Source organism: Bombus flavifrons, chromosome 14, assembly GCF_040668555.2.
Source record: "Bombus flavifrons isolate JBK064 chromosome 14, iyBomFlav1_principal, whole genome shotgun sequence".
NCBI classification, from domain to species: Eukaryota; Metazoa; Arthropoda; class Insecta; order Hymenoptera; family Apidae; genus Bombus; species Bombus flavifrons.
The window spans coordinates 9,442,023-9,458,156 of record NC_138455.1 but is presented as its reverse complement, the minus strand read 5'-3'; the positions used below and the strand labels follow the sequence as shown (position 1 = coordinate 9,458,156).

Below are 16,134 nucleotides of genomic sequence, written 5' to 3'. Positions count from 1 at the left end.
CGGCGCTAGTCAGAACGTCGGTAGACTCGAGACAATGAGGAGGTGTGTAGTTGTCTTTTAGCCATGTTCTGCCGTTGGATTCGTGATAGTGTTGTGGAAAAATGAGGTTTGTGGATGCGAGACTCAATCTGTCGTTTGATGCGCGACGGTGAGTCAAAAAAATTGGCATGTATTCGCTCGACAGGACATTATATGCTCGTGCAGCAATCGTGTGAAGAAACTACACTGGGTTTTTGTACGCGTCGGAGTCTGTGACACCCGCTGGCCCAATGGAGCCGCGTATTCTTCCTATCCCGTTGGCTTTGTTGACATTCATCGTATTGGGTAAGTCTAACTTGTTCTTAGTATGAAGGTATGTTAATTTATATTATTTTTACCTGGAATAATGTATTTATCGTGAATTTCATTGAGATATCTTATTATTAGAAATTGATTTAAATCACTGGCACATTCACGCGTATGAAAGGGAAAATGTAGTTGTCCGTGGAGGATAAGGTTGTCACTAGCAGATATATTATGAAAATACTTTTTCATTCATTTCTATAGCTAAAAGTGCAAAGTGATTTTATTATATCTTATCTGATGTTTTATCGATGAGCATGGAAACGGGGAAACATCATTGCGTATCGTTTTACAGTTACCACTGTTTGCATCCCGTCTAATCTAGTAGTAAGCAAATATTTACGAAACTATTCTGCGATTTTCTGTTTGCTAATCTCTTAATATTAGAGATTACGTCTTTGAAAATGCTTGAAACTTATAGCCTAGACTTCAAGCTGCAAGGTACTGATATAATTTTTTAGTCAAACGAGTAACAAAATTACGAATTCCAGATATTAATGTACATTTAGAATCCGATTGTTAAATCTTATAAATCTACCTACGTATACATGCATAGACGCGCATATAGAGAACGTTACAAATTGCAAAACAGAGATCGTTTATGTTTTTGTTATGCGCAACATACTTTCATCAAGTAGAATTATTATGTAAGTAGTTGTTTAATTAAATCATTTATCACTGCGCAAGTTCGAATTAAATAACGAGCCGTTTAAGAGTTGAGACTTTATACGTCGATCAAGACGAACGAATGTATGAACGACATCATCGTGTGCATGTGAACCAGTATTTCTAACGATTAATCCTTATTTTGTAAGTGTTTTAAAAGATAAAGTTGAGAAGCACTGCATTTCGGGTGGCTATTATTGATGTAGAGAAGGATGGTAGTATAAGGGGGTGATTCGGGGTGTATTTCCGATTGCAACGATCTGGATGGAGACACATCCCTTGTCGTAATAACGAGAACTGTATAGGTCCCTTGATAAAAGTAACAATGAATTGGAAGAAATTTAAGCCAGAGCTAGAGATCATTGTTCTACCGCATAGTACACTACAAGCAAAATAAACATACAAAATACAAAATAAAAGTTTCGGACTTCTATATTACAGATTCATTATAGAGGTTACACCGCTGGAAGCATTTGTGTTTAAACACTTCAGCGGAGTATTCCAACAATGCGGCAGGCCTCTCCTTACGATTTTATCGTGATAGGAAATGCATGTGCTAAACATTCAGCGTCGCTATGTTAATCTATCTCAGCAGACCTACCCACGCAAAAAATTAAACATCCTATTCTTTTTACCATCGCACCGTATGATAAAAATATGGCGAGAATTATCCCCCTTATTATTCTTTTTGTTTGCTTTGATCATTACATACGTTCGTCTAGTTAGATATAAAGATCCATTTCCGGCTCGTCATGGTGGAGAAGTATACAAACACTGAAAGGGGTCTTAAAAGGGTGCGTTCCTCAAATAAACCAGTTAACTTTGCCCGAGATACGATTATACTGATGTGCAGTAAACTGCAGAACAATTATGGATCAATGCAAACAGAAGTTGACTAGCCTCGTGAACCCTCGAGTTTCAGTTCGATGAACTGAAACTCTATATTAATTGATCCAATGTGAAAAAAGGATTGGAAATCTTTCCTTGTGTTTTTCCATTTTCTCTTATACAATGTGCGCATATAAGGACTTGTTCGTGATGTATGTCCAGTGTACGAAGATCCACTCTAATGCTGGTAGCCCAAATACGGAATGGATCGTACAACATACAGGCGTTTAAATGTAATCCATGTAAAGTGGTATTTACAAACGTGTGTATTCTGTGACTGATGTCGTAACGACACCTTAATGGTCAGCGCCCACGCGATGTATGTGCGTGCATATTGATATATGGGGTGATTTACCTAAGATATTTTCTTTCATCTTGATAAAGAATTCTTAATTAATTTTAATCATTTACTTCGTTTCGATTATTTGATTTGAAAAGAAATTACACTCGTTCAAACGTGTAATATGGTAGCAATTCTATTACCGCTATACTAAGGCATAGGTATGCATGTGAGTGTGTTATCCTTTCAAGGCAGTACGTTGCTTCCTTGATTCTCATTCTTCTTTGACGTTTCGTGGAACAGCACCTTGAACGGAAGTAACAGTCACGGTACAAAGAAGATACGAGAGAGAAAGATGGAAGAATCCGGTTCGAGGAATAAATGTATCAATCGCAAAAATCAATCTTAGATTCCCGTGGCTTATCCATACGTCTTAACGTCACCCGACAACCCCGACTTTGTAAACGATTAATTGATTTCCCTGTAGGAGGGTCGCAACATCTTTCTCCCCATCGTTTCCGATTCATCAGTATTTATGAGTCACTGTGTAGATTTGTCGTAACGCGATGTATATGTACCTTGCCTTCCTTCACGGTCTGTTCGTCACATGTCGAGTACTTTTACCGCGTTTTTCAACATTCTCCCTCCTTCCCTTGCCAACTTCTACAGACGTACGAACTCGCTCCGCAAATTAATCCGCGCTGTGAAAAAATTCAGGAGATTTATTGACGCGCGGAAATTCATGAGAGGTGACGAATGCGTTCAAGCATTTGTGAATCGAAAAAAAGACAAGAAAAAGAACGAGGTTAAATTATTTCTTACCAGGTAATTAAATTAAAAGATACAGTATGGTTATGGATATAGGGGGAAAGTACCATTCTAAAGTTATTCTACCGCAGTCATAATTGTTCTATGAAACTCAATGAAATGGTTGGTGATGCGAAATGATCCTTACGTCGATGACGTGAACCTTATTTTCAGGAAATTATCCGATACATCTAACTTGTTCGAGATAACATCAAGACTTGTAAGATTGTACGTGATACTCTCGTTTCTCTTCTTTCTCTCTCTTCTTCTGTGTGATTCTTAGTATTTCTTTCTCTCCCGTTATGCTACTAAACAAGATGTATAAACTGATGTCTGATAGAAAATAAGGTGCAGTGGTTGTTCCCGCGACAGATTTACCTCGCGCATGCATTGCAATGGTTTTCCTCTTGATCTATTTCGGTATGCCGTGCGGTAGGTTGTCGCCCGCGCTCATAAATCAAATAGTCAGACGGCGAACGGTTTATTTTCCTTGAGAATGCACCGTCGTGGCGCTATCGGGCGCCAAATTTCGCACGTTCCTTCCTTTCTCTTCTTCCCTTTTTCTTATTCCCTTCGAAGCATCCACTTTTATACTTTCGCAATAGGGATTAATGGGATTAATCTAGAAATACAAAAATATCAAAAGTTCGAAAATCGAAATATTTGAATAATAATTACCTTGTGCAAAATAATTTTAGTATTTTTGTAACCTATGATTTTAAATGAATTGATTGATATATAATATGTTATATTTCATGAAACTTCTCTTTTCAGCATCCACCTTTACACTTTCGCAATAATTAATGTTCAAGTAATATCGTTGAGTTATAGATAACTATAATTTATGGTAAATCATTAAAATTCATAGTATTTCATTTAACTTTGTATTTGACATTTTTCATGATTAGAATAATATAATCAAATTAAATTAAAAATTCCAAAAGTAAATAATCTAACCTATAATTGTTACGGTCCCCAATAACCTAATGATACCACTTATGAATTAATGGGATTAATCTTAAAGCGTAAAAATATCAAAAGTTCAAGAACTATGTTCGAAAACCACAAGCACTGATCCGATCAATTCAACGAAATAATTCATACTACTTCATAGGTTTTTTTGACTACGCGAAGTTTGCTGCATTAGCGTGGTGGTAAATATTGAAATTATCATTAGACACATGATATTGAAAAAGCGACGAATAGAATTTGAACGAAGAAAGAAGCTTAATACGAAAGAGATATAAATTACTTCTGTCGATCGCTGAAGACGTGTTTGTTCCTCCGCGAAGGTTGCACAGGAAGGTGACAGACCACCGTGAGCGTGAAACTGTAACCCAATAACCGACAGTGCTTCTCAATTTTATGGAAGTATCGATTGAACTAGTTATTACTAAAATTGATACGATTACTCATTTTTTAAGTAATTGTATAATGTTGATATTTGTTATGTTACTAAATACGGAATTGATCACTATTAAAAATATTTGACAATTTTGTGTACTATTAACTAGAGATCGTAACCATTATAAGCGAAATTAAAAATGTTATGGTATAAGAATTTATATCCTAGTTTAAATGATTTTGATTATGAATAACCATTATAGATGGTTAAAAACCTTTTCGATATTTCCCATGAAATTCTGAGAATAACTGTTATTTTTAGTCTCTGTTATTATCAGATTCGTTGTTGATAATTTACAGAAATTCTGACATAAAAAATCGCTACTTTCTATTATTAGGACAACCAAAAGAAGTGAAAGATTGCTTTCAAATATCTAGTTTTGTATCACTAACTATTATTGATTTGAATAAATATAAGGAATTCTCCTTTCCTTGGGGTTATTGATACCTGACCATACTTGGAATTATGAAAAAGAAGTAATATTACATTAACGGCGTATTAAGTAAAATTACTTCAATATGCCTACAAGGGTTTTGTAACATTTTCATTCATAGAGCTTCTTAATATTTTTTCAACGGCTTTTCCTTGATAAGAAAGTTCAGAGATGAGTTACCTGTACCGAAAGATCATTGGTCGGAGAAAATTTTCGCAATTATCTGCGTATAATGCGACTCTTTTAAAGAGAAGATCCTTAAGAATTTCTTGAGAAAGCTCTAACGAGCTGGCTAGAATTCTTCGGCCGTGTCGATCTTTAAGGTCTGCTGCGTGAATGTAGATAAAGAAACAAAACCGTTTAATACGAAATATCTCATTGTTAAACAATATTTCAAATAATTGAAACGCCGCAATAAACTGCCAACGAATTTACACGTTCTTAACTTCATAAAGAGATTATTCAGAAATTCTTTTTGTTCGTTGTTATTTGTTCTGTAAAAAGGAATAATCCGTAAGCATATCGATTGCTTGGAATTAAACAATAGGGTCTAGGCATTCACTGGAAATCATTCGCATCGCGTCCCATAAAATGGCTCCTTCAGATTTTTCTTATTTCTTTGTGCTGACAAAGAATTATTCAGAAAAGATGTTGAATCGTCCTGCGTCGTCGTTCTATACGTGGTATCGGGCGATCGCAAAGCCCTACAAAAGAAAGAAAAGAAAGGAAAAAAAAAAGAATTTAGGCACTCGGCTCGGGTGTCTCGTTAAAGGGCTAAAGGGTGCTTGCGTAGGGTTGCCGACCCTTCATCCCCACTCTTCTCTTCAGTTACTTTACAACACACTCGTATCTCTCCTCTTATACATAAACCTCTAATAATTTTTTCAACATGTACCATTATGATACTTATCCACCTACGCACGTATGAGATAACTTACCAAAACACAATTGAGACTTGATGATGTTATGGCTATAATGTTGTCCTTTATCCCTCTGTTAATTGGTAAGATAGATGCTCTTTAAAACTTCGCTTTACAAAATTTTTGTAGCAATTTTTGTAGAAATTTTTTGTAGCGCATTTAGGTAATGTTTAGGAAAGGGATAGAATAAATTTATATCCTTAATTTTATTTGTTAAGAATTATAATTAAAAATAGTATTTTCTTGTAACAGCTAATGCAGGTGGATTGTATTTTACTATCGAGCCACAAGATGTAGTGGTTGAACAGGGAAGTACTGCTAGATTAGATTGTGAAGCAAAAAGTGATTTTGGAAAACCCAGTATACAGTGGAGAACTGACGATGGACAACCGATTAATTTTATTGGAGATAGTTACCGGTAAGGGTATTGAGGTCTAAAACGATATTACTTTGTTCTTAGATGAAGGTTTTCTTTTATCATGCCTTTTTCTTTTTATAGATCTCAATTAGCTAATGGATCTTTGTATATAAATAGTGTTTATGGCAGTAGTCTGGAATTGACTGGAAGCTATCAATGTTTAGCTTCTGTAGATGATGTTGGGGCTATTGTTTCTCGAACTGCCACAATTAAAATTGCAAGTTAGTATTTAGGAACAATATAAGCTTTTCAAGTTATTGTGAATCAAAATCATGTAAAAAATGTTGTTTTAAAGGTTTGCCAGGATTTGAAAGAGAACCTCAAGATACTATGGTTTATCCAGGACAAATTGCATATTTAAGTTGTACACTTCTCACATCCTCCAGTTCATTGACTATACAATGGTTAAAAGATGAACATCCATTGCTGCTTGATGATAGAATGACAATTTTGCCATCAGGTGCATTAGAAATTGATGATGTTAATATACAAGATATTGGATCATACAGGTGTAATGCTAGTAGTTATGGACAATATAGACTCAGTAATAAAGCACAATTAGGATTGTTAACAAGTGATATTGGTTAGTGTAAATCTTTAAACATGATCTCTATAAACTAGCAGATATTAATTTGTTACCTGCTGCTATAGATCAAGAAAGTACTCCACCAGTCTTTATTGCTAAGCCATTACAACAAATGACTATTGAAGAATCAACAGTCACACTTGAGTGTGCTGCCAATGGCTACCCAAAACCAAGTATACTTTGGTTGAAAGATGGTGTTGCCATTGATTTAGCATCTTTTCAATCTAGGTATGCAGTCAAGATGTATATAAGATGGAGAAGTTGAATTTTTAAGCTTCTTCTTTAATTGTTTAGGTACAGTAGAGTTGCTGCTTCCAGTCTTGTGATCAGTAATGTTCAAGAAATAGATGATGGTTCTTATCAATGTCGTGCAGAAAATGAAGTTGAAACATTAGATGCAGCTGCTGATTTAATTGTACAAGGTATTCTAGTTTCACTATCAGTATTTCCACATGTTCATTTTATTCTACACTATTTGATGCTATATCATTGTTTTATTACCTATATAGTTCCACCAAGATTTATTAGAAAGCCAGAAGATAAGGTAGCTAGTGAAAATCAAGATTTAGAATTTGAATGTGAAATTTATGGGAAGCCAGAACCGAAAATTACATGGCTCAAAAATGGAGAACGTATTACCTTAAGCGCATACTGGCAAATTGTGAATGGGTATGTTTACTAACTATCACTGAAAATGGATCAAAATAATTCATAGAGTGTAAGAAATTGAAATAAATATTTCTTTCTTAGTTACAATCTTAGAATTAACGGCCTACTACCGATAGATGCTGGAATCTTCCAGTGCATAGGAACAAATTCTGCTGGAAGTGTACAAGCTGCAGCACGTTTAACAATTAATCAGCCTAGTGAGTTCTGCAATTGAAATTATCTATATTCAATTTCCTATATGTACAATCTAAATAATTTTTTGTAGTAAAATTTATTTTTGCGTTTATTTAATATATTTATTAGTTTATATATTTTTTATTTATTTATTTGAGAGCATAACGTATATTATATTTAATTTCTATTTTTTTTTGTACAAATTTTAATTTAATTATTTTCCATTTGTGTTTCCTCCTTTTTTAACTGTGTTGCATGCTAACATATGTATTCAGAAAAGGCAAATCCCCATAAATCAACTACCCCAAAGACAGTTCCTAAAAAGAAGTTACTATTGCATCGACAATTGTATAATAAAACGTGGCAGCACCCAAGTACCCTTTTAGGTCACACAATGTCTGCATTTACCCCCAATCCACCGCTTTCCATTGGTCCCTCTGATGACCCTGCAGATCTGCCTGGATCTGTTAAATTTCCTAATTCCCTTTACGACCCAAAATCCCATTTTGTAGATGACACAGACAGCTTGGAGTCGATAGAAGGAAGTGTCCCGTCAGCACCAAGGAATTTAAGTCACGTCATTGTCACTGCTAGATTCGTAACTTTACGGTGGCAAGAACCCGAGAATAGAAATGGAGAGATTCTAAATTACTATATTTATTACAAACAAGAAGGTGTTCAAAGGTGACAATTAGTTCCTCGATAAATGCACTTATGGTTCGTGTTTAGTTGCGTCTTCTATACAATAGTAAAATCTTACAGAGAACGAGTTACTCATAGGCAACAAAAATTAGAGGCAGTAATACAGGGTTTACAACCAAGTATGACGTATCAATTTCGAGTGGTCGCCGTGAATGAAAGAGGGATGTCCGGAATGTCCAGCGAAATATTACAAGTTACTACACTTACTGAGGTCTGTCTATAATTTCAAACATATCTAGTAAATTAGATGTATTATTCCATGACTGAAGTATTACAAACTTATTATTGCAATAGGCCAATGTCCCTGGACCTCCATTGAATTTAGAGGGACATGCTACAAGCAGTGTGAGCATTGCGTTATCTTGGGAAAAGCCACAAGTAGTCAATGGAAGAATTTCTAAATACATAATTACATTTGTAGAGGTATATCGTTTTGAATAAAAGATATTAATAATTACATAACATAATGTATTAAATGTTAAATTTTGAATATTTTACTTAAAGGGTGACAATGAGGACATAACGCGTGAAACTACTAGTACGATGCACGAATTAGTAGATCTCGTGCCTTATACAGAATATAGTATTAAAGTTCAGGCTGTAAACGAGAACGGTCCTGGCGTGTTTAGTAGAGATATCGTAGTCCGGACTTATAGTGCACAACCTACTCAACCACCACACAATGTTACAGTGGAACCAGTTAGTCCTACAGTGCGTATTACATTTAGAATTCCATAGATAAAAACATTGAACAATTTTCGAATATGATTGTATAGCTTTTTGCTATTTTTGTTTTTAGAGCATTATAATAAGATGGGAACCGCCACTCGAAGGACAAAATGGAATTGTCACTGGTTATAAAATTCGTTATCGTCGTTACGATCGCGGTTCACAGCCGGTAACTATAACAACTGAAGGAAATCAACGTTCACGAGTACTCACTGGACTTGAAAAACATGTTGTTTATCAAGTTCGTATATGTGCCTTAAACGTTAATGGAACTGGACCTTGGACAGAATGGATGCAGATAGAAACATACGAAACCGAATCTGATGAAAACCGAGTGCCAAATACACCCAGCAACTTAAGAAGTTAGTAAGCTCTTAAAACTTTTTATAGTACTGTGAGCTTTAATTCATATATGTTAAACATATTTTTTGTTTATATATTTACAGCAAAAGTAATGTCTGATTATATACAAGTTTTTTGGAATCCACCGAAAGATCAAAGTATTAAAGTAAAGGGATATAAACTTGGATGGGGAAAGGGAGTCCCTGATGTTGAAGTTCGACTTCTTGATGGAAAAGAACGGTCTTTTACTATAGATCAATTAGGTGAATAGTCAAATTTGTAGTTTCATGAAGTCATAAACGTGTTAGATATGTTATATTATCTTTCTTTTTTATTTAGAACCAATCACTGAGTATGTTATATCACTAAGAGCAACGAATGATGCTGGCGATGGTCAACCAGCATATGCAAACGTGAGAACTACGGAACGTTCTGTATCTGAATTTTCTGTGCCTTTACTACCGCCTGTTGGTCTTAAAGCCGCTGTTCTGTCTGACACTACAGTCGTACTATACTGGACTGATACAACCTTGCCAAAAACTCAAGTACTTAAATGTTTATATTAATATACTATACTAAATTAGGAAACCTTATTAAAAATAAATAATAACATTACAGTTCGTAACGGATAATCGATATTACGTAGCACGTTATACGTCACATCATCATAGCAGCAACCCTCGTTATAAATATCATAATGCAACTGATCTTAATTGCATGATAAATGATTTAAAACCCAATACGATATATGAATTTGCAGTCAAGCTTGTTAAGGTATTTATAATTTATTATTTCGAAGAATATCTAATTATATATAAGGGTATTTAAATAACTTAGTAATTATTTAGGGAAAACGAGAATCGCTATGGAGTATGGTTGTTACGAATCAAACTCAAGAAGCTGCACCTAGTTCCGCGCCCAGGGATTTGATGATTCAGAGTATCGGAGACCGTCCAACTTCAGTTTTAGTGCGTTGGCAACCTCCTAAACAACCAAATGGACCAATTACAGGTACTCATTAATACTTTTAATAGTAGTGTAAAGTGTATAATAATAATGATGCATACATTTGTTTCAGGATATATTACTTTTTATTCGATTGATAATACGAAATGGGATCGTGATTGGTTATTGGAAGCCGTAGTTGGAGATAAAACTGAGTGCATTGTGAAGGGCCTCCAACCAAGTACTACCTACTACTTCAAGATCCAAGCACGGAATTCAAAAGGATATGGTCCTTTTTCTACAACTGTTCCATTCAAGACGCCTCAAAGTAAGCATTTAATTCTTATAAGTGTATATGCACGTACTACACGATTTTTTTAGTTTCGAAAGTTTGTTCAGTGTTCCGTATATAGTGCTATTTATAGTGACTACTATATCTTTATATCTCTTCATATCGTATGTGTTATGTCGGTGTCTTATTACTATATTTTTTTATTTCTATGCTAGGCAGTGGTATGGATGTCTATGATGAATTGCATGATCGAGGTAAGACATTATTCTTCTTTAGTTTTTTGTTTTTAGCATTGCATGTACTTTAAAGTGTAAATTGAGTGATGAAAGGTAATGTAAATACTGCATTGTGATTGCACTATCATCAATATTACTGTCGTTACTGTTACAACTACTAAACTTTGGAATTAATTTATAGATGGACGTGGACTTTCAAATTTATTAATCTACATTATTGTGAGTTGTTCTATTGTTTTTACCACTGGTATAACAGTGGTGGTTGTGGTTATATGTTGCAAGCGCAATCCAGATTCGCCTGATAGGAAGAAAGGGTATGTATTATATATATATTTACAATATATTTTATATAACATTATTTTTACAAAAATTACAACTGTAATGTGTAGATACATGAAAGACACAAATCAAAAAACAAACATTAAACCGCCCGATTTATGGATTCATCATGATCAAATGGAATTGAAAGCTCTTGAGAAATCTTCAATAAATGGAGAGGCATCTACTAGCGGTGTAGCTAGTAATACCTTACCTAGGTCAAATAACCAGGATTATAATCAAGAGAATGTGCATGGAAATTCTAGTTCATTGGATAAACGTACTTACGTACCAAGTTACATGGGTAAGTTTTTGAAGATAATATTTTTCAACAAAACACTTCATCACATCAAACACAATACTTACAAGATTTTATTCATTTCATTGAATTTTTAGCTCTCCATATATTTTATTATGGTTATACAAATAAATTTAATACCATTTCTAACATAATTAGGTAGTTTTAATGATTTTTTATTTGCCATTAGAACCTCGGTTAAGATTTTTTAGAAAGAAAATTCTATTTTGTTTATCATTTTCCTGATTTTTGTATTCGGTTTATGTTTACTCACTCAACATTAGGTAACACTGATGAGAAGTGCTCAACCCTGAGTAGACAACATAGTCGAGGAAGCCATAAACCTAAACTCATTACACTTCCCGTTGACAGTGCATCTTTACATCAACGTAAGTAATAGTAAAATTAAGCGAGGAGATGTAATGTTTTGTGACTATAGTATATAATATTGATTTGTATACAATAATATTAATGAAACATAATCTCTTAAGCTGTATGACAAAGTACTGAACTTGTTGCAGCTATAGCGACGGCCACACCGATTGTAAACACAAGCATGTCACAGCCAACAATTCATACGTCATGCAGTGATACGCCATCCGTGAGACAGAATTATCCTCGAACTGTAGCACAATACAGTTTAAGTCGAGCACACATTACTTTAGAACCAACACCGGAATCGAGTCCAGACTCTTGTAATATTTCAACTTCGTATGAACCAATGCAAAGTCAAGTAAGATTCTTATATAGTTGGTAATAAACACTTAAATAAAGAATCCTATTTCATATAAATTATTTATATTCAAAGCAATTATCATATGGTACAAGTGGTCAGTCCTATAGTGGAAATACTCAATACGCTTCAGGACACTATAGCAATAATAATCAACCATCAAGTGTAGGTGGTGGAGTTGATGGTGGTAGCGGTAGTAAAAGGATGCAGGGACATCCTTTGAAAAGTTTTAGCGTGCCAGCACCTCCACCTCAGTCTGCACCTTCAACACCAGCCCAACAAAAACACGGCGGTGAGCTCCATCGTTTATTGTTTTTATAGCCTATCTCATCTTGCATGTGTATTATGATATTTTTTGTTGTGTTCTTTAGTTTCTCAAGTAACAGTAAGACCTACAATGTCTGGAAGTCCATACAAGAAACCACAAAGTTCTACACAGTTAGCAAAGAATCGATTAGCCTCAGTTTCGAATCCAGTGCACACTTCGGAAGAAGTTGAACGGTTGAAGGTAATCTTTTAATTTTATATCATAGTGTTATAAAGAAAAGATAAAGGAATTTCAACTACTTCTATTACATTCGATTATGAGATAAGATACTGAACTATTTGTTTTTATTTTTTACAGCCTTCTTACAGTACAGAAGAATTAAATCAAGAGATGGCTAATTTAGAAGGCCTTATGAAAGACCTAAATGCCATAACAGCATCTGAATTTGAGTGCTAGAAGAGGTTCCTAAACCTTGTGCCATCTCAATTCAATAGACTGCAATGATACATTCTCAATGTTAGTACCTGAGAAATAGATGTAACAATTATGTTACACGTCGAAACTCTTGACGAAGTTTATACGCAAAAAAAAAAACATAATTGGCAGTGTATAATCGATGACCGATGAACGGCCTCGATATCGAACTTTTCGAACAATCCATTTGAAAACTATAATCCCAGTGATATTGGACTAGAACGAGTTCTTTCCTAGTCAATTTGCTTTTTCCTCTGGTACTAACGTTGCTTTTTACGATAAAATGCAAAGTATACTTGCCAATGTATTCTGACACTGCCACATTCTTGTAGCGAATTTGTATTTTGCAAGAACGTTGAGTAGTATGGTTTGAAAGTGTTGATGAAAGAATTGAACATTTTATTACGGACTTTTAACGGTGTATTTTTGTGCATACGGTGTGTGCAAGTCAATCTAAATGGAAGGAAATGGTAAGTTCGATTCTTATCGATGATCTTTCAACGCGAATAGATTATGTTAAATTAATAATTCAATGAATTCACAGCGAAGAGAAACGGTTTGAATGTTTTTTCAATTTTTATACGTGAGAAAATGATGGGTAATTTTGCGATTATCTTTTATATGCATCATAAAAAAAGTAACGATCTTGCCTAAAAAAGCGAAAACAAAAGAATTCGTATTGCATCCAAAAACTCACGCGCTCTTTGCCATGATTTTGTAACTTATACTCATAAGAGAGAGTACATTTTATATATCAGTAATATCGACTGCCATACTTACGCTTAGGATGGCTAGATCACGTGAGTCTCTTAATCGAACAATTAATGGTTCATTACACATAAGGCGGACAGTAGGAATATATTTTCTATTTTTTTATCCGTCAGAATGTTTTTCATAACATTTTATCAATGTTCGATAATAGGTTTTTTACGGCATGGTACATTCAAGTTAGTTATTTTAGTATTAGTCGATTAAAACACAATAAGTCATCAAGAAGTTTTACTAATTTTATATTATTTATAAAATGTATTAAACGTTGCCTGTAATTTGACGAATTATATTTAACAGGCTGAAATATTTTTCATTTATACAAAATCTCAACGTTTTTGAACACTGTGTAATGGCCTTAAAACATTTTTGTATTAAGTTGACCTATACTCAGTGGCTTTGGCAGCTTAATAAGGAACTTTGTTCCTATTTACGGAAGAACGTACGCGTATACTTTTAAAGCAACAATGTAGTATTACGATCTCATTGAGAAATTATTTTAGGGTTACAAGTAAACATCGAGTATGGGTATTATAATAAGCTGTATAGCATACGAGAATTAAGAATTTGAATATCGCGCGTCTTGTCGTAAGAATCTCATGTATCGATTACACGATACGTTTTCAGCGAGATATCGATAGTATCGATAGTGTTTATATATTTAAAATTTCGATAGTTCGTTTAACTTTTAAATAAGCATTATGTTTCTAACGTCCAGTTAAGGTACGTAAGTCGGTCTAATTAATAGAATTAAATTAAATTTTAGAGTCGTTTTTGCAAACTATTTTTTACCCAATATTTAGAAATTGTTTGTAAGTACTATATGTTATTTCGTTTGAATAGATTTCAACAGCACATCTATTGATGACTTGCAATAGTGCAGGTACTTTGCAAGAAATGAAAACAATCGAATTTCTCTGTCATATTCGAAATGATGACGACGGACAGATTGTCACATAGGATATTAAAGCGGGAGTTCTTTGACCATATCCGTCGAGACACATAGTTAATACATATTTCCTTCCAATGCTAGGAATCTGCTACGTAATAAATTTTTTACAATGTTTTATTGCGATATATACGCAGGTCTCTTTAGTATTAATAAAAGAGAGACCTTGGAAGATGCAGGATAAAAGTAATGATTCTAACTTGAGACATATAAGAAGAAATGCGATCAGGTAATTTCTCATGTAGTATTCCGTACTATACCACCTTTTTAAGCACTTTTGTATTTTCTTAACGTTGAATATAATTGTACAAAAGTCCAACGCGTAAAGGACAATGCACCAAGACTCCCGTTGCGGCAAAGCCTAATATGGAAAATAGTACAAAGCAATATGTGATACTCTATTGTTTGTGATGCAATGCCAGTCGTGAATTATACGAAAGAAATCATCGGCTCGTCCAGAGTATTACATATTACTCGAATATTTGCTGCTAGACGGGAAGTATACCATTCATCTTGAGCAACGCGAAGCGAACTTCTTTTATCGTCGGCTTAGCTCTGATTAGAGAGTTATTAAAACTAGTATTAAGATATATGTATTCGCGACAATGCACGATTTCGATTCATTCTCATCTCCTGTCTCGAATGTTACAGTTTTCTTGGATAGAGAAAATATTACGAACAAAGTGGCTGTACGCTTAATAGAGCAAAAATAATTCTAAATAATTTTCGAATGTTTTTCGTTTATGTCGAAATCGGAGATATTTTATAAATGTTTTAAGATTGGCACAATGGAACTGTGTGAGTACATGTGAGCTATACCGATAAGAAAAGAACCGCTTGTATATTAAATATATATATAAAATTTGTAACTATTGCGTGATTCAAAGGGCGATTTAGCTCTTTGTAATTAAAAAGAAAGGAACGGGCCTATAAAAAGGCCTGCAGAAATATTTTACCACAAAAGTATAGTAGATATATATAAAATATATATTTATCTATGTAAAATTATTATTTATTGATTTTTATGTATACTGAAAATATTGAGGATAAATGAATATTGCAAGATGCTAGAGGCTGGTTGGTTTTAATCATTTCCATTGATATATCGTTGTGATCATTGCTATCATTGTCATTATCACTACATGTCATTTTATTCATTGTCGTTCATTATTCTTCTCTTCGATCAGTGTCTTATGAATTTGTTAGGATTAGTATGAAAGTTCGGCGGTAATCGGAAACTAAAAAAGAAGCTACAGGCCACTGATGTATGTATATAGATAGAACACCGCTACTTTATAAAGTAATTAAGTATTTATATACATATACATATAGCCATTATAAAATATAATTATTATATTTGTACAATACATATAAGGCAGCCATCTCTAATGAAACATTCATAACAAGTGTGTGATAATATTTGTAAAACTTGATATCCAATAAACAATCTTATGTTCTTTACAAATTATCATTTTAGTCTTTTTGTGTGTTA

At 33.9% G+C, this 16,134-nt stretch overlaps 2 protein-coding genes and 1 long non-coding RNA gene across 6 annotated transcripts in view; 2 read left to right on the top strand and 1 right to left on the bottom strand.

Moving 5' to 3' along the window:
* The first annotated feature begins 2 nt into the window (after positions 1–2).
* On the top strand, positions 3–16,107 carry fra (neogenin protein frazzled). Its single transcript, XM_069126875.1, is given in 27 exon segments — positions 3–252; positions 255–324; positions 5,994–6,159; positions 6,241–6,380; positions 6,455–6,742; positions 6,811–6,973; positions 7,040–7,167; positions 7,255–7,414; positions 7,496–7,611; positions 7,864–8,272; positions 8,351–8,501; positions 8,585–8,713; positions 8,795–9,001; positions 9,090–9,381; positions 9,466–9,624; positions 9,701–9,906; positions 9,980–10,135; positions 10,210–10,372; positions 10,440–10,634; positions 10,814–10,852; positions 11,016–11,148; positions 11,224–11,456; positions 11,735–11,839; positions 11,972–12,183; positions 12,259–12,475; positions 12,555–12,691; positions 12,809–16,107. Coding segments are annotated over 27 exon segments (4,611 nt in total). The 5' UTR covers positions 3–114; the 3' UTR covers positions 12,908–16,107.
* Positions 613–4,336, bottom strand: LOC138186757 (uncharacterized). Of its 4 annotated transcripts, XR_011174981.1 has the most exons (6): positions 3,941–4,216; positions 3,662–3,818; positions 3,362–3,605; positions 2,999–3,288; positions 2,755–2,877; positions 613–2,482 (listed from the first exon to the last, which is right to left on the bottom strand). It is a non-coding gene; the product is annotated as an uncharacterized LOC138186757 (long non-coding RNA). The 4 variants fall into 4 exon arrangements; XR_011174979.1 differs by having other exon boundaries at positions 613–2,877; positions 2,999–3,291; XR_011174978.1 differs by having other exon boundaries at positions 613–2,877.
* The window catches only part of LOC138186744 (R3H domain containing protein encore), a 31,249-nt gene continuing 29,870 nt past the window's right edge, over positions 14,756–16,134 (top strand). The window contains exon 1 of the mRNA XM_069126884.1: positions 14,756–14,871. The gene's annotated coding sequence lies outside the window, so the exon portion shown is untranslated. The remainder of the gene's footprint in view (positions 14,872–16,134) is intronic.